The sequence below is a fragment of the Oculina patagonica genome, chromosome 8 (assembly GCF_052425735.1).
Source record: "Oculina patagonica isolate OP01 chromosome 8, crgOcupat, whole genome shotgun sequence".
Classification (NCBI taxonomy): domain Eukaryota; kingdom Metazoa; phylum Cnidaria; class Anthozoa; order Scleractinia; family Oculinidae; genus Oculina; species Oculina patagonica.
In genome coordinates, this window is record NC_135765.1 from 8,154,699 (window position 1) to 8,178,163 (window position 23,465).

The window sequence follows — 23,465 nt, forward strand, 5'->3', positions numbered from 1 at the left end:
ATTTACTATGAAATGATTTTATTAAACCTTCAGAATGTCAAGAAGCTTTTGGAATGGAAAGCGGTTCAATTACTGACGGACAAATTACTGCCTCTTCACAATGGAGTGATGATCATGCTGCTGTCCAGGGTAGGTTACATTTTCAAGCAACTTCAGTGAAAAAAGGAGCTTGGATAGCTGACACAAGAATTGAAGCAGGGCCAGACGCATGGCTTCAGGTTGATCTGGGTAGCAAGTACTTTTTTGTGACAGGCGTAGCAACCCAGGGGAGAAATGGATACAGCAAGGTGCAATGCGTAACCAAGTACAATCTGCAGTACAGTGACGATGAAGTGAACTTCCAGTACTACAAGGAACAAGGACAAATTACAAACAAGGTAAAAAAAGTCATTGATTAAAGTCCGCAAAACCTTTTCCCGCTACTCTTGAAATAAGTCTGCGAAAAAATAGGGAATTTGATGGAATAGACGATTATCTATGCCTTGCCAAAATTCTTTTCGATATGTTGCACGACCGCGGTTAGGAAGTTTGTGGCGAAAGAGCATATAACCTCTACCCAGGAACGAATAACAGAAGCGCATTGCTCTATACCGGTAGGTCAGTTCTCTGTGTTTGTTTGGGATGACGGGATACAAAAGTTTCGGTAATCATTTTTATATCTATTGTGACTTAAGCCTCCGAATTTTGTTTTAAAATAATGTCTTTCTCGTCTTGATCGCTGAAAAAGAAATCTAACAGTTTCGACAACGCGCGTTACTCAGAATACTTAATGACAGAGACCAATACATCTAGTGACAACGAAGATGACTTCTTCGAATTCGCGGATGGGCCGCCTTGTACACAGGAGGAGGTGAACGCGAACAGAGATATGGAAAGAAAGCTTCGGGAAAGCTCAAGGGCCGCATTGATATCACCAAAGCAGTCAGTCATTATAAAGCTATTTTAGTTTCCTACATTTCTCTCATGAGCTCTTTAGCCATAAATATTTTTGCTCTAGTCTGAACTTGTGTCGCACCATCTGAAAGAAACTAGTGGACGCGAAAGAACAAAGCAAAATGGCGTCGTTTAAAGTTGTATTTTTTTAGTCACCGCTGGGGCACAGACATTGGAAGAATTAACTAAATCCAAATATTTCTGTCTTCGCCTAATTCCTTTGAATTGCAAGAAGATTTATCTTAGGATAAAAAATGGGGGTTAGGTGCATTTTATCTCAACTTTTCATTTCTCACCCCGAATATTACTTTTAAAGGAAATACCGCATTTTAGGAATATCATCCCTGAGCTAAATTTTCCAAGCATTCTTCAACAATTTTGAATTTTTCATGTTGTAATTTTTAATCACTTTCGCCAATAGTCAATGCATGAACTACATGTACTTTGAGAGGTTAATGGTAGGGAGTTCAACCACAATGTTTTAAAATGACAGATCGCTAACAGTTTGTCGTCCTACTGTTTTAGGAATTTGCTGGAAACACAGACCGCGACACTGTTGTTTATCATGATTTAAACCCACCAATCAGAGCACGTTACATCCGTTTTCGTCCAGTGGCTTGTAACCGGTTAATATCAATGAGAGCTGAGCTTTATGGTTGTCAAGGTAACTGTGGAACGCCTTTAAATTTGTAAAAATCTAACATTAGCAACAAAGAGCTAATCATTTAAGACCATAAAACATAAGAACAAATCATATTTTTAAAATAGAGACATTTAACATTACTTAAAGTGGACAAGAACTTGAAGTGACAGTGGGTTAGCTTACAAATGGAATACATGTAAATCGCTCCAGCGCCTTACATTTCGTTGAAACGTAAATCGTAACTTTCTTACAGTTTTACTTCCTACCTTATTTTAATAAGATTTCCGTAAGTTGTAATTTCGCTATTTTCTCAAGCGAAGTGTTTTTACGTGGCAAGTTTTAAGTCGTTAAGGAAGGTAAGGGGTAAGCGTTGGAGGTTTAATAATGATCTTCCATAGTATACTGAGTCATTTTCTTTTGCCTTCGTTTTACAGCATAACTGAACTTTGACAAAGGTTTCGAGAAAAACATCAACTTCCATGTACCAGTTCATCTGTTTCGCTTTCAAGGGCATCCCAGTACAAATTTAAAATTGATGCCCACTTGATGTATATATTTTAAATAACATGAAATGAGAACAGGATGGCGAGTGAAGGCAGAGGACCAATTTCTCAGTTGTAGAAAGCAGATTCGTCACATACGAAGTACATTATACCTCATGTCATGTCATGTCATGTCATGTCATTTCATTTCATTTTATTTCATTTCATCTCATGCCATGTCATGTGATGTCACGTTATGTCACGTCATGTTATGTCATGCCATGTCACGTCACCTCAGAACTACACAGGCTCTTATCATGTCTACTGTTTCCACGGCACACCAAGCTAATAAAAATGAATAATCTTTAATTAGAGAAAGTAGGATTAAAATTTGAGCGCTTGTGGGTCCGTGTATTCCCATTTGAATTGGAATTCTTGGAAGTGTTGTAGAGTCATTGCTCAATGCCAGTTAATGCCGTTGGGGAATTACCAAGAAGGGTCAAGCTCTCCGTTCTACCATTAGTCGTCGACATTACACAATTGTTACTTCGCTCAAATCCTCAGTCACGGTCATATAAATAGATGGCCTTCTAATATTCGTTTCATGTTCGCGGCTCCGCAAGCTTCTAACTATAAAACTATAATAAGACCGAAATGAACAAAGCTGTGTTACCTTAAAGCACTTACAATTAGTCAGAACTCGCTGGCCAGACAGATATATTCGAAAACAGAATTCCGTTGTTTAATAGTCAGGTTTGTCCTATGAAATAAATCAGTCAATGCGTAAATATTATGCACTGTTGTGGTAAATTTGTGGGAAAATCTCGCGCGAAAAAGGCCCATTTCACAATCAAAACCACAGGACCGCCTGTACTGACTAATGGTATAAGCGCTCTTTGATTATTTTATGGAAATTCTTGATCGACATATATATATGTCTGAATTTATCAAAACCGGGTCAAAGAAAAGTGACGTCAGTATTCTTGAACAAGTACGTTACTGCGCGAATTGGCTTAAAACGCCACAAGAAAGGGGAGGGGGAAATACAGTGCTGAAAGGTAGAGAAGAGAGAGGAGAAGAGAAAAAAAGACTGACATTCCCTTTAGTTTTTATATCATCGACGAAAAAAACGCGTTTACAGCGATTTGCGCTTAAAACGGTGAATATTTCCTTGACCTGGTTTTGATAAATTCAGACATATATATAGAAAATATATATGTCTGAATTTATCAAAACCAGGTCAAGGGAATTTTTCACCGTTTTAAGCGAAATCGCTGCAAACTCGATGATATAAAAACTAAAGGGAATGTCAGTCTTTTTTTCTCTTCTCCTCTCTCTTCTTCACCTTTCAGCGCTGTATTTCTTTTTTTTTCCCCTTTCTTGTGGCGTTTTGAGCCAATTCGCGCAGTAACGTACTTGTTCAAGAATACTGACGTCACTTTTCTTTGACCCGGTTTTGATAAATTCAGACATATATACATTAAAAACAAGTAGACCGGTTTGTTTGCAAACAGCTTTCATGACTTTGACATAAATGTATTACTCGCTCTAAAATGCACATTTGCTATATATACAAACGGTATTTTTTACTAATTCCTGTGTACACAAGTTTAAGAAACATAGGCATCCCATACATCCATCCTGCCTTGAAGTTTGTTACGTAACAACAAGACATCTCTCAGGAATATCTCGAACATGTTTTCATTTGTCAACAAAAGTTTAAATGCATATGGTGTCATCGCATATTCAGAGTTTACTGGGGAGCTCCGCTTTCAGGCTTGCCTAAATTTATACGTTGAGGTTGGGCTAGTGGAGAACTGGGCCGTATTCAGGCTTTTCTGTGATTGCTGAAGGTGCAGGCCATTAGGGAAGTCTTTAGGCATACTCCGAAAAAAATTGCAATCTATAATTTTCATAACTTAACGTATTTTGTTTTTAATTTTAGGTTAAAATCAAGACGACCCAAGTGCCTTGCCTTGCCTCTTGCTAGTTACGGCCCTGTTAAAATACAAAATCTTAGCTAGTCGAAGGGAAGCGAGCTTTAATTTGTAATACGAACAGTACCAACTTTTAATTTAAGGCCATATTTTCGGATTTCTTTTTGTTTCTCTCCTTTATTCTGAAAGAACAAAGTAAGGTATAAACACTGAAATTACAGTCAGGAATATTCATAACTCAAATAGTTGTTTAAAACGTTTGATAATAGTCAGTGACAGACGAATAGTTGAGTAACAAAGTAAGGTGTTTGGAAAATTCATTGATAATATGCAAATATAAGGTGCTTTTTAAAAACCGGGCAGATGTTTTGCATTTCGGGGGCAAATTAAAATAACTACGAAGTTATACTTAATATCACTAGAACCGATGCTGTGAATTTACTGCACATGGTTCAGTCTATAGATGTTTGCTGAAATTAAATAAAGGGATGAATGATATCGTTCTCCTTTAATTATTTTGTTTTTTTATTTTTAAAGAAAGGCTAAAAGATCAAAAATAATAGATAATAGAGTTTCGATTATATAATATGCTAGATAAACATTTTATCCTTTTTTCACTTAAGTCATTGGAGGCCATCTAAGATGGAATAATCTTATTCCTTGTTAGAAAAGTTTGCCTTTTTGCGGAAGGCCAAACAAAATTCATTGAAAAGTGTGCAATAAACGCATGTTTGGATTTAAAGTCCAGTTGAAACGCGTTGGATGTTCAGTTGATTCGAACAGTTGATTTACACGTTCGCCTTCCAAATGGCATAAGTAGACAAGGTAAATGGAAGACAAATTGATACAGTTGCCAAATTGCATGTTTGGGATTGTGAGCGTTGTCGTTGAATGGAAAGTGATTGTAAATAAGTAGTAAGAGAAAAACGTTTTCGGTTTTTTTTTTACTGCAATTTAACGCTTTTATGATGTGCATCAATTCTGAAATTTTAAATGAAAAATGTCAAAAACCGATCAAACAATACGCTTCACATTGTTCATTTCTTTGTTAACCCACACATAAGTACAAAGCCAAATATTGGCCGCTTAAAATGGTACAGGTGTTTTTAATTTTTTTTTTAATTACAGCGGTAATTTCTGGTGGAAATTGAAGCCCAGGGTATAGAAAACAATATTTATATATTAGAAAATACATCAGAATACAGCTTGTGAGTTTATTTCGCAAATACATATTTCTAGGTATCAGAAAAAAAAACATCAGAAAAACTATAATGGGTAGATTAGGCATGAACAAACGTTTTGTTCCAATTAGATGTTTGTATTGTTTTTTATAACCGCGTTATTGCAAAAAAATAAAGTTAATGTTTCAGCAAAAGTATAGAATTTAGTATTCAGCCGCTATATGGTGTTCTTCTCTGGGACACAAATATATAGCGACCATAAAATTGAACACAAAATTAAGAAGAAAGAGGGAGAATAATATTCCGCTTAGTTCATGTTTTCTTTTTCTCATTCTCGCAACATTCTTTTTTTGTACAGTGTATTGTTATTGTTTGCAGAAATCTAAGGTGTACTGAGAAAGTGTGCATTGTGATTGGCTGAAAGATGCGAGTCTATCCGTAGAAAGTAGCACAGATTAAAATGTTTTCTATTGAGCTACAGAAACACTCGTACGAGTTTAATATAATAGACCCTGAACAGCTGTGCAACGCAGCTGTGCAACGCAGCTCGCCAACGCATAAGCTCGGAGCGCAGTGGCATCGTTGCTATAACAAAGCCTGTTCTTCCAGTCGTTCATGAAAACACGCTCACAGTTTTGCCCCAGCAGCGACAGATTTACAATTAATTCCACCTTAACATGGACTTAAACGGCACAGAGATAACCGACTTTCCAGCCACTAAAACCAGGTCAGTCTTTTATTGTACGATCGCACCAGAGTATAAGTGGGACTTAAATGATACCACGTTTTCCTGGATTTTAGTCATCATCAATTACATTGCCTCACCCATTGCAATTCTCTTGAACATGTTCGTTATCATCCTCCTAAATCAAAGAAAAGAGTTGCAAAAGAATTCGACCATTCTGTTGACCAGCTTGGCCGTTGCGGACCTTCTAGCGGGCGCTATAAACATGCCACTGTCTGCCACGAATGATGTATTAATTCTACGCCAGGTTTCGTTTGGACATATTTGCTTTCTGGTAAATGTGCCTGGTGTGTACTCTTTGTATTTTGTTTCCTTTTCTTCTCTATATCATCTGACTGCAATAGCTTGGGAGAGGTACGTGGCGATAGTAAAATGGATGGACTACAAGGCTATTGCAACAAGAAAACACTTAAAAAGACTCGCAGCTATCGCTTGGTTTGGATCGGTGTTTACAGTATTCCCACCCTTATTTATGCAAGCGACCGGTGTGAATACTGACATCGTAGTGACCTTCTTCTTCGTTTGGATTGTGTGTTGTACAGTTGCCTTAATAGCGATAGCGTATTTTTACATCATGGTGTACCTTGGAATACGTAAACGTAAAATAAGCGAGATCAGCCAAGTCACCGCTCTAGTGAAAGCGAAACTGGAATCCAAAGTTGCCAAGACGACTTTTTTACTAACCGCCGCAGTAATTTTCTCGTTTGTTCCAGCAACTGTTTTCTATATCTTAGGAGAGGCTTTCCCAGTCTTCCGAACAAGTGTAAGTTTCCGGTTTTGGGAGCTACTGATCCATTTAAACTCCCTCGCAGATCCATTACTTTACTTCTATAGAGACTGCCGTTTCAGGAAAGCCCTATTGGAACTGTTGCGAATGAAGAAACCGCAACCAACCCAGCCGGTGGATGGTTTCGTGCGATATGTCAGACGAAAGGATACGTTTGATGCAGTGGAAGATGCCCTGGAGCTAAATTACGTGACCAAACCTACCCGCTTGATAAGAACAACCTCCTGTGATCTAGCCGTGGTTTCAGATCGTGTCCAGCATGGTAGGCCTTATAAAATTATGTTGAAACGATCCATGTCCGCGCCCACGCTAAAAGAATGTTACAGTCTGAGTTCCCTCGATAATGTTCAGCTGCAGCAACCCTCGTCCATCATGATAACAACTGCAACAATTCATGCTGAACGTCGCCAGCGAAATAAGATGAAGAAAACCATACCGGAGTTACCGAAAGATGAGAACTTGTCCCAAGGTACAGCAAACCCTGTTCGTAAAATATCAAGATCCAAGTCATTTCATGCTAGAACTTCCGTGATGTTTGCCAAATGTTGTCCAGATATGGACGAGAAGAAAAGACCCAGAACGGCCCCATGATTGCCGGGTCAATAATGAATCCAGCCGTATTGAATGTGCTGAAAGTGCTCGAGTCATATTTAAGTTTACTGGCTTTTGAATCATGCCTTAGACACTGTATTAGGTTTGAAATGGAAGAATCGAAGAATTTAACTACCAGGTCGATTGTTTATTATTTGTTTTAGCTGATAAATGTTGATTTTCTTCACTTTAAATTATATTTTATTTCATTTTGCCAACGTGAATGAGCTGGGGCGCGCAAACATTAAATATCAGCGAAGAAGTGGCCAGGTGAAAGCGCAGCTGTGCAATTATTAAATTCAAGTAACTTCGCAGTTTGACAGTAATCACCAATTAATTTAATCGAAAACAGGCCTGTAAAAATTTAAAAAAATGTATTAATGGTTTTTATAATGTTTTTTTGGCTGAAATTTTCAAACTTTTCGCAGATTGTCACGACAAGAATTGAACAGAAAAGAGTGTCGGATCGACTCGTTTCAAAGTACCTAAGTTGATATTTCGGTAAACGTCCGCAAGTAATTATCGTGATCTTTTGATCTTTCTTATCTTTTCGTTTCGCGTTATACAATTCCCCAATTTGATGTATTTTTACGTTTTTCGATATTATCTAGTTTCTTGTATATTTATTTTGTGCATTCATTATAACGATTTTTGCCATTTTTGGGATCTAACATACGTTACTTTGCAAGTTAAAAATCTCAGAAAATAACAAACGTTTTGAGTTTTGAAAACAGGTGTATTATAAATTATGTAAACATGTAAATATTGGCCGAGAAACGCCGAAAAACCATAGGTTTCATAGACTAGTAAAATGTTATAATTGAGGCGAAATATCGGAAATATTGCGGTACCGACAAGAATAAGCAACACGAATTTGAAATATTAAATATTGAGTTCTTTCAGTAGGTAGAAGGAGTAATTTATAATGCGTAGTGGCGATAAAGATCCTTGTTTTCCTTTTTAGGCGATGACGTCAGTCAAGCCTTATGCCAGAGGCAGTAAGCGGAATTTGTACCACTTTCTGTTTCGATTCTGTTGCGATCGACCGATCAAATGGACTCAATAGAACCGAATGAGTTAACAAGAAATCGCTGCAAAAAACACGAAGCAAAATACTCCTGGAATGTTAGAAAAGACTGATACAAAGTATAAACGAAAGAGACAAATTATGTATTTGCGTGTTTTATCAAATTCAGTGGACAGACATGATCACGTCTCTAAATTTACTAATACAATGGAAACGCTTGACCTTGCGTGTCGCTCGCGAGAAGTATTGAATATCGTATATCGAATGTCACACTACAAGATAACGCAACTTTTTGTTGAACAATCATTCAACACTGAAGTTGTCAGCTACTTTTATTTAGTATACGTTAATTTTCCTGAAAATAAGTTAAGACCCCCTTGCGAAACGTCATCGCCTCTGCATGCACTGCATGCCGTTTATTAAAAAAAAGAGTTCAAAGTTTGGATTAAACTACATATAAATGCAAATTCAGGATATGAAGCGTTGCTACTAATAATTAGTAGGTGAAAATAAATGCGCAAAGAAAGAAAACCATCTTCGGCTTTCTTTTGCAAAGAGTGATTATGATCGAGGGAACAATGATCGACGTTTATTGAGAATATGTAAATATGGGGTGCTTAAAGATGTTTTTCGTGTCTGGTGCAAAATATTAAACACCTAACAAATACGAAATTGTAATTTGTATCATCAGAGTTAAGATTGTGAGTTAATTGCACATATATCTATTTAATAAATGTTTACTGAAATTTAATGGCCTGGAGGAATTATGTATATCGTCTCTATCGTCTTCTTTGATTATTTTGTCGAATAAGAAAATCTTTTACAATAGCTTACAATTATTGGACAAGGTTGAGCAGAAAAAGATCAATTATTTGCCGAAGCCGAAGGCTGAGGTAAATAATAGATCTGTGAGACACTGACAGAAAAACGATATTTTTCGAAAAACGAGTTCAATAACTGTTTTATCATTCGATCACTAGTACTGAATTTGTTTTGCACAAGTACCCTCCGGAACTGCATGGGGACCGCGCGTCTTTTTGCTGAATTAATGCGGATGAAAGCGTAACTTCCCTTTCGATGATACGAGTTGTCTTCATCCAATTCTCTTTCTTTCATCTTTCTTTCAGATATTTCCGAAATACATCATGATAAGGGGGATTTCCATTGCCTTCTTTCGTTGTTTTTTCAGGCCAAGTAGACAAATTAAACCGCTCTTCTACATCTCTGAAAAACGACTTGCCATTTTTCAAGAAAGGGAGTAAAAATGCATCGAATGATAAAATTGGTTGTTAATCTCTAGGCAAACCGCTATTAAAAGATCAATCAAAACTTTTGTTTGTAGTTTGATGACCGTTTATGAAATGGTATAACTTACTCCTTATTGGGAAAATGTTGCGCTTTTGACGAAAACGACAAGAATGGGTGTAATAGGCGTCGCGAAACTACAACTGCAAAAATTATTAAAAAGTGTGTTTTTAGGGCTGGTTCCCACTAGCGACGTAAGCGACGGAATCGGAATCGGAGGCGGAGTCGTAATCGTAAGAACCTTACGATCTAGTGGAAATTAAAACGACGGAAGCGTCGGAAGCGGTAACGCAACGCTAAACCTTTTAATGTTTGCGTGTTAAAGTTCTTAGCTGTTCCGTCGGGAAGCGATATCATAATAAAGAGTTTATTCGAACAGGAACAGAAATCGATAATTGTGAAATTCCACGTTTGGGAGTTAATAATAAAGGGAATACATCAAAGTATTTAAACTTTCTTTTTACTCCAAAGTGGAGCAAAAGGGGGCGTTTGGCAAGTTCCTTGGAATTGTGTAGCTTAATACAGGACAGCCGATCTTTCGCACTTCGAATTCAGGACGTCTTGATGAACAAATGAACAAAGGATCCACATTGGCAAAGCATAAGCAATTGTTAACAGTAGTACTGTAAAGTATTATTTTACTGCGTAGTATTATTTTAAAAGACTGTGTCAGCCCCGTTATTTCCAATAGTATAGCAGCTCTCGTAAGCGTGTTATTCTACTATACACTGGTCCTCTAGTGTAGCAGTTGCTATTGATTTTGGGGCTATAGGGGCATTGTTCCTGTTGTTTGTTCTATTGTTTTCTCGAAGGGTAGCAAGCCATTCATGTGACACCTTGCGAGAGCTGTTACCTGACCGTTATTGCGAACCCCCACTATCTTGAATGACTTTTCTTCTTCGTTGGCTCGAGATAGCAGGGTCCTCCTGTAAATAGCGCTGCGCACTATTACTAACAATAAATTTTCCCGCATGAGAACCCCCCGCATGACGCAGGCAATAAATGTGATTTGGTCTAAGGTTTTGTATGAATTAGACCGATCGGACGAGCGTTTCTTTGTGCGATTTTTTCCTGGTATGTCATCTCAGGTTAGCTCTGTTGTGTTGCACAATGAGCAATTTAAGACAGTGTGAACATTCTGACTTTTTCGTAATTTGTTTTTCTTCTCAGTTCAGTTCGGGCCTTTACAATATACACTGCATATACAATAACTGCGTGCATGAGGGAAAACATCACATTTAATGTACCTCTCTGTTTGACAAACCTTTAATATAAACCAACGTTTTAGCTCTTCTTAGTCACACAGCTAAGGTTTTCTCTCGAATCTTCTGAGCCTAGCTGCTCATATTATTGTGAAAAAATCGCTAAATATGCCTCCGAAGTGCCCGCCAACTCCATTTTGCCATATATTGCTCTTACAGAGAGCAGTTTCGTTGTCTGAGTCACAGGGAGGTTCAAAGTTCTGTGACGTCATTAGTGCGCAGCGCTATTCGTAGTTAGTGAGGTTTGATCAATTCATCGTACAAAGTCTTAACTTTGTTTTAAATTCTCTTTGCTGATACCAGTCTAAGTTTAATTTTCTTATATTTCCCAAAATCAATCCAGAAAGAGGACACATGAGACATTTAACTGAAAGGGTGATGGCATTTGCCTCCTTTCGAGTTAATAGCGCTTCGAATCTTGTGAAGAGTTATAGTTTTGTATTTTTGTACAATATAATAGATAATTGAGCACCCTGTATAGAAAAGACCACATCAGTATGTGACACTTCCCCATGACTCGAGAAAGCATGTATGTTCTTTCCGTACATAGTGCTTGAGATATCAAAGTCTGAAATTAACTCCTTGGGCATAGATTCGGGAGAGTTAAGTTGACTTCTGAAATTGTTCGATAACCATACTGCCATCCAAGTTAAAAAAAAACGAGTTTACACGAGCAATTTTTATGTGGCAATTTTTTATGTGATAACTTTTATTTGCTCGTGTAGATGAGAAAAATTGGTCAAGTTTTATGTGACCAATATATTTGTTGACAAGCTGGCGTTTTAGCTTTTATATGTGACAAATAAATGTTGTCACATACGAAAAATTGCTCGTGTAGACGACTCGACACATAAAAGTGTGGCAAATATTACGTTAGCATATGGTTGGGTCACACAGCAGTCAAACGTCGCGGGCGTGCGCAGTTTCCCCCAAACTGCTCCAACCTGCTCCATACAAATGTGTTAAAATTTCCGAAATTTTTCGCTTTAAAGCCAAAAGTTGACGCCGTCACTGGAAAGTTAAGGTGTATACGCCGCTTATACATTGGAAATTTGATAATCGCTATCCACTGAGTTTCCCAGCTTGAAATTTTCTTTCTCTGTGCCATTTCTATAACGTTTTCCCGCACAAGTCTTGCACACTTTCGAGTCAAATTCTTTAATAGTTCGAGGCGCCAAAAAACCGGAAGTGACGTCAATTTTTGCGTTTGACCGCTGCATGGGTCCCCAATCTCCGATCCCAAACTCCCACTGGGCACTGCGCACGCGTATCTCTGTGCGTATCTCTGCTGTTCAAGGTCATTTAAGGCGCACTAAACTTTGAACTGCCGACAAAAAATTGTTGTGTCGTCTACACGATTAAATATATTTGTCACATAAAAATTGCCCGTGTAAACCCGGCTTAATGGCGAGTTTACACGGGCAATTTTTATGTGACAATTTTTATGTTACAACTTTTATTTGCTCGTGTAGATGAGAAAAAATTGTCAATTTTTAAGTGATAAATATCTTTAAAAAACTCTTTAAATAAATATAGGTTATTCACCAGCCGGGAGGTCCGTATTGGGAAAAACTGTGCCCGAGGTCTTGGATACCGCCCGAGGCCGCAGGCCGAGGGCGGTTCCAAGACCGAGGGCACAGTTTTTCCCAATACGGACCGACCTAGGCTGGTGAATAACGTTTTTATTTTTTTCCCCACTTTATCTGTTTTTAAAAGAAACCTAGAAAGATTGTGTCACAAAATCTTTGTCTGTATACGCGCGCCATTTAATTTCAATGCCGTTGAGTCGATCGACGGGTTAGCAAGAGTGTAAAATGCTGTTTGTTATTTAGTTCGAAATAAATAAAATGAACCGTATTTACAGAAAAGTTCAGCATATTAAATTAACACTGAAGAGATTCAATCAAAGAAATTGAAGTAGTAAATATATCATAAATGTAAAATCGAGCCAAAGCATTATCATTGACAAAACTAAACGCCGATTCCGGCTTCCCGATGAATGTTTTGATAAAGAACTCTGTTCGCAGGATGTTAAGTTTGAGAATTTCCCGAAAAAAAAAACTATCTGACGGAAAGACAGTTGCGGTATAGCTATACACACTTGTATTTAACGAATTAATAAGCTCTGCGTTAATTCCCAGCATAATTATTATTTTGTGATAAACAGTGCGAAAGTGAAACTAAATGAAATGCGAAGCTTGGACGTACGGCACAATATTGTCAGAATTATTTTGGCTGTTTTTAATTAACGAATCTCATTTTCTTTAATGATGGCAACTAGTGTTTTGTTTTGGCAAGAAGTGGCCGATAAAAAGACAGTTTTTACTCAAAATTGAAGTTTAAAACCGGCGCAGCTTATCGTATTAAAATGGCGTGCAAATGATTGCAAAATGCACAAACAACCACAAACTCAACAAACTATCAACTAGAACTTAATTTATTGATAAACAAAATCAACACTCGCCTTTAGAAGAACTTCGAGGCCTTTAATTCCACTTCTATTCTGTCTTTTCGCATTTACAACAGTTAGTGAGCGGCTATTTCGATTTTGCTGAGCAAATCTTTCATGTGTTCGTTCGTACAACGCTGCAAAATGATTTCGCGCGGAAAGTACACTCGACGATTCATCTCGCAACGGATACCGCCCGCTGTCGAGGGCCGGATTGGAGAATACCGCCCGCTCACGAACAAAGAAAAAAATAAGTGTAATTATGACTTAAGCTGTTTTCGGATGCGCCAAATCGTATATAAATAAAAATCGCCACAGCAAGACTGGCGACGCTAATTATTCAAATGTCTCATATTTCAGCCAAAACTTGGTCAAAGCAAACTGAATAACCCAAGCCAGTTCTTGGATGTGATTTAGTACATTATCTAAATGCTTCATAGCCTGAGTTTTAGCAAACACCAAGGTGTAGCACATGCTTTAAATTTTAATCGTGGCTAACAGGTTTGATATAAACTTTAGTCAGTGGGAAAATGAGCAGTTCTAAAATTTTATTCTATGCCTTCCAGATTATCGCCAGATGAAATTTTTTTCACCAAACTAGAAGTAGAAGTCTCAGCTCCATGAATTAATCTGTGGAAAAAGATTTTTCTTAACCTTCTTGCCTTTGGCATGAGAGCGAAGTTTCGTGTTACATTTTGGCTGTTTTGAAGCCTGCGATAGCGAAAAGCGTTATTTTCGATTTTCTCCAAATCGAAGCGGTCTTTTAAAAAATCTACATCAAGTTTAGTCACTCGATAATACATATCCATGGCAAAAATATGAGCGAAAACAAAATTTTGACTGTGGCCGTGATTTTAATAGGCATTACTTCTTAAGACAAATTATCTGTAAGATGTACAGCAAAAGGGACTTAAAGGGAACCTTCACTCTTACAACAAATTTACGTTGAATTTTTTTTGAAATAATGCATAAATTCAAATTTTACAGTAAAAGGGAGTGACTATTATATTTTATATTCTATATACACTTAACATTGCAGGCAATAAATTTCACAGTTCAAGCACCAATGATTATAATTACCTACAGCATGCAATAGTATACCGATTCCAAAACTGATAGACTGCGTAAGCTACTAAATCACATGTTTACCCAACCTGAATTTTTAAACTATAAACCACTGAACTTCGTTACATGCTCCAAGCGATAAGGATATAACATACTTGAGTATCGCTTAACTTATGTGCACAGCACCTTATATATTTGTAGTTCTAATGCAGGTGATATATACACCACGATCAACATGACGAAAGCTATTCACGAACAAAACGGAAACCTTCGCCGATCATAAACTTCAAAAGAGAATAAAATGGAAGAGCTCTATTCATTACGGTTTCTGGCTTACAGTTATAGAACCTTGGGCAGCCTATATGAAACGAAAGTTATAAAGTTAGGAATCATGACAGGAGAGAGGCCGATCGCGAAGGTGTAAACTCGATAACAACGGCAACATGGCATGATAGAGGGCTTAAACATGGGATCTCCTGAACCGAATAGGGGTATGCGTTATTGAAAAGACATGCAAACTACTCCTCTCGAAATATTGTACAGTTTGGTATAGAGGTAGTAGCCGTGATACGAGTATCAGTTCTAAAGTGACCTGAAAAGTTCCAAACTTGTGTGACGACTCTTCTCTCTGTCGTGGAAGTATTTGTTTAATGCCTTCAGTCACCATTCTGGACTCACGGGCACGATTTCAATCGGTTTAAACATAAACTAGGCATTTATTTTGTGCTGGCAGCCCCTTGCAATTTTATGAGAAGTTGGCTCTGGTATTTTGTTTTCTTTCAACCTATGTCAGAGTTATGCTGTAAATAAAGAAAAAGAAAATATATTCAGAATGCCGTGGAATATCATTATTGAGCCTTCAGTGTCTTCCCCTTCCCTCCTCCCATCGTTTAAAACTTGCCAAGTAAAGGCACTTACCGAACCCCAGCCTACTGAGAACTTGTCGATGCAAGAAACGTGGGTAAAACATAATAAAAGCATCGATTTTTGTGGATTACATTTTACCGAAAAGTCAGGGTTGGAAACGACCTTTTCTTTGGCCCTTTCATATTTGTAAGATAACCCGTACAATGTGACTTCAACTTCTATTGCACGTTAAGTAACGTTAAAGATTTACACTTTTAAAAATATGATCTGCCCTTGCGTTTCATGGTAGCACTATGATATTACCTTGCTTTCAGTTGATGTTATACTTTTTGAAATTTAATGGCGTTGCACAGTTACCTTGACAACCATAGAGCTCTGCCCTCGTTAATATGTGGTGATTCCAAGCTACTGGTCGAAAACGGATGTAACGTGCTCTGATTGGTGGGTTTAAATCATGATACACAACAGTGTTCTCGTCAGTGTTTCCAGCAAATTCCTAAATTAGTAAGATTACAAATTGTAAGCGATCTGCCACTTGAATACTTTCTGGTTTAACTCTCTATCGTCGTATTCTCGAACAGAATTAAACCCTAGGTCTCTAACTGAAGACCGCAGTGATAATCGAAGACTTCGATAATCAACGGTTCAAAACAGTGAAAAATGCGTTGAAAATTAAGTTCACTGATGATTTTTCTTAATAATTCGTGAAGTTAAAACAAAGAATATCATAACCGTGAAGGAGGTTTGGATACCCGGTCTTAATAAGCATAGATTTTTACGATTTTACTTCTCCATTTACTCCATAGTTTTTGTTCCGATTGAGAAGATCAATCAAACACTCGAGACAATGTTTCATCGGCTATCCAAACACCTCGAATTTCGTCAAAACTACTCCGCTGCGCGTAGTATTTTCAAAAGTCTTCTCGGTGTTTGGATATCCCGAATGATGAAACACTGTCTCTCGTGTTTGATATATTACATAAAAATGCAGTACTTTCTTTAGTGCAATATTGATGACGTTACGCTGTCATCATGGCACCATTTCCGTTGAAACGGCTAGCGTGACAGTTGTGAGGAAAAAGATAAATATGAAAGCGAAAAACAACAAATTTAGGTGTTGACTGTTACGTAGACATCTCCTTTTATCAACGTCTCGATGAACGAGCGCGAAGTCCATTTTACCTTATTTTCAAGTTGTCCTTGTTCCTTGTAGAACTGGAAGTTCACTTCATCGTCACTGTACTGCAGATTGTACTTGGTTACCCACTGCAGCCATTTGCTCTCTTCTCTTCCTTGTGTTGCTACACGTGTCACAGTAAAGTAGTTGCTAACAAGATCAACTTGAAGCCATTGGTTGGCGTCCGATGTTGCAGCTGCCCAAGCTCCGGCTTTCATTAGAGTTTCATGGAAATGTAGTCCCATTCCACCCCATTCTGAAGAGGCAGTAATTTGTCCGTCACTAATTGAACCGCTTTCCATTCCAAGGGCTTCTTGACATTCTGAAGGTTTAGTAAAAGCATTACATGGTCAATATATGGCTGACCTGCACATAGTTGTAGCAAAGAAAATAAGCTTTGTAACTATTTCGGGACACACCATTATTTTTTTAGGGAGGGGTTGGGCATTTTTTCTGGGCAACACATTTTTTCTCACCTTCATTTTTGTCCTCAACTCCGTCTTAAACTGTGCAAAAAGCTTCGAAGAAGCTTTTTGCACAGTTTAAGACGGAGTTGAGGACAACTCACACCGGAGCCGCTCATGATTTAACATTCTTAATTCTTAATTTTGAGACAATATTTGATAAATATAGGATTGTCCATGCCTTATTTCGAGCGGAAAGCTAGTTTCGAAAATATTTGCTCCATCGGGAAATTATTTTATGTGGGAAAGTTAGGAAGCACAATAGTGAGAAATTGCGTGACGCGCGTTACGACCGTTGAATTTTGGCTATGTTGATAGAACTCCTGAAATTCGAAAAGCTTAGTGCCCAAAACTTTTTTTCTTGTTTCTGATACACCAACCCTAGAACTAATCATGGATAGTGTTCAGGGCTCCAGATCACGTTATACTTTTGAGAAATACCTCTTTAACCAACAGCATGTTTGCGTGAATTTTGCGAGGGCTCTTTATGGGGTGTTTGAAAAAATCATAATTAATTTTTGTTAAGTTTGATTTCAAATATTTTACCATCAACTTATAGACAAGACATAAAATAAAGTAATGTACAAGTTTTATTTTATTTGAGTTAAAGCGTAATTTTTCAGCGCGTTGCAATTGAGCGCGACGCCTAAATTTGACTCGAAACAGGACGATTTTTTCGGTTTTAGACCGTTCTTAGAAATCATCGCCATAAATATTGAAAAATAACGCTTCAAGCCAAAATATTGCTATTATTGTTTATCATATGGATAAGTTGTCTTGCACAGAAAATTGAAGGAATTCTATTTGGGGCCGAAAATCGAGTGGTCGGTTCTTACACGGACGCCCACTTAAAGATGTTTTTCGTGTCTGGTGCAAAATACTAAACACCTAACAAATACGAAATTGTAATTTGTATCATCAGAGTTAAGATTGTGAGTTAATTGCACATATTTCTATTTAATAGATGTTTACTGAAATTAAATGGACTGGAGGAATTATGTATATCGTCTCTATCGTCTTCTTCGATTATTTTGTCGAATAAGAAAATATTTTACAATAGCTTACAATTATTAGACGAGGTTGAGCAAAAAAAGATCAATTATTTGCCGAAGCCGAAGGCTGAGGTAAATAATAGATCTGTGAGACACTGACAGAAAAACGATATTTTTCGAAAAACGAGTTCAATAACTGTTTTATCATTCGATCACTAGTACTGAATTTGTTTTGCACAAGTACCCTCCGGAACTGCATGGGGGCCGCGCGTCTTTTTGCTGAATTAATGCGGATGAAAGCGTAACTTCCCTTTCGATGATACGAGTTGTCTTCATCCAATTCTCTTTCTTTCATCTTTCTTTCAGATATTTCCGAAATACATCATGATAAGGGGGATTTCCATTGCCTTCTTTCGTTGTTTTTTCAGGCCAAGTAGACAAATTAAACAGACGTGCCCAACGAAACCGCTCCACAAAATATCCGCTCTGCAAGGTAAACTTGAGCTGGCTGGCAAATTTAGGAATAAGATTGAGCGCTTGCTGGGACGGTTTTCCTTGGAGAAAATTTGCTGGGATTTTATAAAATATTGATTGTACCTTGGAAAAATGAACCAAAATCTTTCTGCTGGCTAAAACACAGACAAAAAAAAGACGCGCGGATAAACGAGAATTTAATAACTGACTAACTTGCATTTGTAAACAATATGAAGTAATTGCTAACTTTATTTCTATTGTTTCTATCGTTTATTCTGCTGTCACTGAAGAGGCAAAACAGGCCTGTTTCCTTTTCTTTATGTAATACGAGCATGTGAACGATTTAGAGTCAGTTGAACAGCGCGCTCGGCCCAAAGCGAACGTGTGGCTATCTAGCCAGCGTTTTATGGAATAACTACGCATAGGATAACCAGCTTGACCGACATAGTTCTTGGTGAGTATCGAGTGGTCCCTTTTCTCTGTTGATTAAGCAGTCTTGAGCAGTTTAAGCGGCGTTTGATGAATAATATCGTGTTCAACTTTTCAGCTTTCCGGCGCGCGCGATGGGATGTAAGAAACACACAAGTTATTCAAGGTCATTCAGGTGGTGTATTACCGGGTATATTTTAAAGCAGCTGCCCCAAATTGTAAGTACAGTGTTAATGGTCTTTTGTGTAGCACTTACCTGCATGAAAATATACCATTCGACGAGGTTTTCGTTAGCTGGAGGATAGCATTCATGAACATGTATTTTCATTGTTCGCTAATAAATCCGAATGAAACAAAATCGAAAGATGAAAAGAGACCATTCATTCGACCTCGAAAAGATATTAGCAGATCATTTTAATCCATAAGGCATTGACCTGACAAAAATACATCAACGAATAAAAGCCCGCATTTTATTTTGCAACTCTAACGGTAAACGGGCGGCACAGCTTAAATTTATGCGCGCCGCGCGCGCGTGCTGGATAACTCCTGGAACACTTTTCCTTGGTGCACGTAACTTTTGATAATGGTCTTTATATCAGTTACTTTTTGGCAAAGTAATTAATCTTGTATTCAGATCAGAAGGGCCTGAGGGACGTTTAAACTATAAGCATGATAAGGAGTCGAGAAAACGATCCAACGAAAAATTGTCTCATCGTGATCAGATATCTGGCTATTAATTATTTATTTCCGGCTTCGCTAATCATTTTTTACAACATTATTTTCACGTTGCTTGTGCAACAACCATTTTTCGAAAGGGATGAAAATATATCGAAACTGAATTGAAATGGCGATATGTGGAAGAAATAATAATAATAATAATAATAAAACTACATTGCTTTTGCACTCCGTGACGCATTTTTCAGATTGTGTGACAACCCTGATGACAGTCGCGCGCAAAGCCGAAACAAGTATTCCTTTGATTCATTTGACGTAGGGCGTGTTTAAAACACGAAATGGCGAAATGGCGAAATGGCGAAACGGCGAAATGGCGAAATGGCGAAATGACGAAATGGCGAAATGTTAAGATAAATACACGTAAATAATATAGTTTGGTTTCCTTTTGAACTTCAAGGTAGTTCTGTTTACATGTCTAGACTGAATTATTTCAAGGGAACATTTCAATGTTCTGGCCCAGAAATATAATGAATACTTGTCACTTATCACAACGCCAAATTGAACGTATTGCTGAAAGGTCGCAGCACACCAGGATATTTTTTTCATTTAGCACTTGCCAAGTTGCCTATCAGTATCTGCACTGCACTACAGAGCTTACATTGTATCGAAGGACTGATATAGACATCGAACGTTACTCCGTTTCTGTACAAAGAACGTTTGCCACTGATATCGTGTATGAACTTTACCCGGAACTTTATCGCAAAGTAGGTTTGGTTTTGTTAATCCATTTCTTTTGAATGTTGGAGCTCAAAGCATTACTTCATAGCCGAGACTCGGTGGTAAATACGAGATAAACAAATCATTTTCTTCCAATGTCTAAACGAAATGCCGACATCTCGATCAAGAATGTCCTAGGCGTATCAAACAGCGCCCTGTTAACAGGGAGAGACTGGAATCCAAATTACCCATAGGTTCGTGTTAGGTTCGTGACGGGTCTACGTGACGGAGAATTTGTGATTGCAGTTTCTTTTATTTTTCGGGACTTATCTACAAGGATGAATTCGGCAACATATGAAAATTCCAGTACAACGGTAATATCGTATAACTTTGGCTTTTATCTTCAGTATCATTTCGCCATTTCGCCATTTCGCCGTTTCGCCATTTCGCCATTTCGCCATTTCGCCATTTCGTGTTTTAAACACGCCCTTTGACGTACTATTTCAAAAACGAGTGCGAGTGTTTCATCACGATTTCCAAACACGAGAAAACAGATGAAAGCACGAGGCCGCTTCGGCCGAGTGCCTTCATCTGTTTTCGAGTGTTTGGAAATCGTGATGAAACACGATGCACGAGTTTTTGAAATGACTTCTCTAAAGAAACAATACAAAATTATGCAGTGTCGTATTTTTTCCCATTTTTCTTTAAAATGCCTTGTATGTGTGATTTGTTGTATTCAGTCGGCATTCATTGTATTTGTGAGCTTTTGTTTTTAATTATCCAATAGTTTCGCGTTGCACCAAATTTGTATTCTAAAAGCGTTGTGAACTTGAAGGGATTTACATATTGTTTTTGCCATGGCCGAAGGAAGGTTTCGCTCCCCGAAAACAATCGAGGAAGAAGAACTTTGCGTAGAGAGAGCAGTACCGAAGTCTACCAGATATAAAAATAAGTGGGCAATAGGGATTTTTGAGGATTGGCAACGAGTGCGAAGTGTCAATGTTCCAATACTCGAGGTTGGTGGAGTTTTTAAAGAGTATGAATTGCACAAAGTTCAGCCGCTTACACTAGGCTAGCTAGTAAGTGCGACAATTAGTGTCGATTCCAGCAGTGAGTCCGTGTCACGGAAGGTAGAAAAAGTTTCTCAGAATGTGGATATGGATACTATGCCAGTCTGTTTTGGCGACTTTAAGAAATATACTGTAAACTTTAATTTCAAATGACTTAGGCTTGTCAGTTTGTAATTTGAAATGTTTTTCCTGGTCATTGTTTATTAAAAATTAATGATTCATGTAAAGCTGTGTTTGAGTAATATATGAATATGCAGATTAAGAACAATTTTTTCACTAGTGATGAAAACGTGATGAAACACTAGTGATGAAAACGTGATGAAACACTAGTGATTTTCAACTGGTGTTTCATTGAGTTTCCAACTCATCCACCTGACCCGAATGGGGCGCTCTGGTTGGCTTATAACGTCATGAATTATTAATGAGTTTGAGAACGAGAGGTAACAAATGTTAGCCCTTTAAATTAAAAGGTAACATTCCGAGATAGGTTTCAGTCTTTTTTCGAAGAGGTCGAATTGCCTAATTTTTTTATGCTTGTCGTCATAATTGCAGAATACCGCTCATGTGAGCAGTGCTTACATTGGTTTCTGTGATTCATGCATACTCCGACGAGAGACACAATAATTGCAGTTTGTTCAATTTTTTGCATTTTGAAGCATTTTCAGCCAAATGATTAGTTCATTTCCGTTTTCTGAAGATCCTCATGTCGGGACTGTTAAAATCAATTGGCCTAATTATTTTGCCTTATTATTTTATTATGGCCGCTTGTTTTAAGAGTTTTCTAAAACATCAGCAACAAAGATGAGAAGAACTTTCGGACGCGTTTCGATGCGATAATTATTTTGTGCTTGTCGCCATGGCTGCCGACTACCGCTCATGTGAGCAGTGCTTGCATTGGTGTTTGTGACTCATACTCCGATGAGAAACAAAATAATTATGGCCGTTAGTTTCAAGAGTTTTCTTAAACATCAACAACAAGATGAAAAGAACTTTCGGACTCGGTTCGATGCGCTAATTATTTTGTGCTTGTCGCCATGGTTGCAGACTACCGCTCATGTGAGCAGTGCTTGCATTGGTGTTTGTGACTCATACTCCGATGAGAAACAAAATAATTATGGCCGTTAGTTTTAAGAGTTTTCTTAAACATCAACAACAAGATGAAAAGAACTTTCGGACTCGGTTCGACGCGATAATTATTTTGCGCTTGTCGCCATGGTTGCAGACTACCGCTCATGTGAGCAGTGCTTGCATTGGTGTTTGTGACTCATACTCCGATGAGAAACAAAATAATTATGGCAGTTAGTTTTAAGAGTTTTCTTAAACATCAACAACAAGATGAAAAGAACTTTCGGACTCGGTTGGACGCGATAATTATTTTGTGCTTGTCGCCATGGTTGCCGACTACCGCTCATGTGAGCAGTGCTTGCATTGGTGTTTGTGACTCATACTCCGATGAGAAACAAAATAATTATGGCCGTTAGTTTTAAGAGTTTTCTTAAACATCAACAACAAGATGAAAAGAACTTTCGGACTCGGTTCGACGCGATAATTATTTTGCGCTTGTCGCCATGGTTGCAGACTACCGCTCATGTGAGCAGTGCTTGCATTGGTGTTTGTGACTCATACTCCGATGAGAAACAAAATAATTATGGCCGTTAGTTTCAAGAGTTTTCTTAAACATCAACAACAAGATGAAAAGAACTTTCGGACTCGTTTCGACGCGATAATTATTTTGTGCTTGTCGCCATGGTTGCAGACTACCGCTCATGTGAGCAGTGCTTGCATTGGTGTTTGTGACTCATACTCCGATGAGAAACAAAATAATTATGGCAGTTAGTTTTAAGAGTTTTCTTAAACATCAACAACAAGATGAAAAGAACTTTCGGACTCGGTTCGATGCGATAATTATTTTGTGCTTGTCGCCATGGTTGCCGACTACCGCTCATGTGAGCAGTGCTTGCATTGGTGTTTGTGACTCATACTCCGATGAGAAACAAAATAATTATGGCAGTTAGTTTTAAGAGTTTTCTAAACATCAACAACAAAAATGAGTATTATTCTCGGATTCGTTTCGCCATAATAAAAGTATCATACATTCAAAAGTGAAGTAAAACAAACTATTCAAGTATTGTGTCCTTGTCGCCATCGCCTCCGTTCATCCTACAGACTGTGCCTTGCTGGCATTTTTTAGCA

The 23,465-nt window shown here is 37.9% G+C and overlaps 1 protein-coding gene across 1 annotated transcript in view; it reads left to right on the forward strand.

The window, feature by feature from the left end:
• LOC144662569 (lactadherin-like) overlaps positions 1-23,465 on the forward strand; it is a 111,247-nt gene that overhangs the window by 39,038 nt on the left and 48,744 nt on the right. The window contains exon 5 of the mRNA XM_078523410.1: positions 34-377. Coding sequence (XP_078379536.1) covers positions 34-377 — 344 coding nt within the window. The remainder of the gene's footprint in view (positions 1-33; positions 378-23,465) is intronic.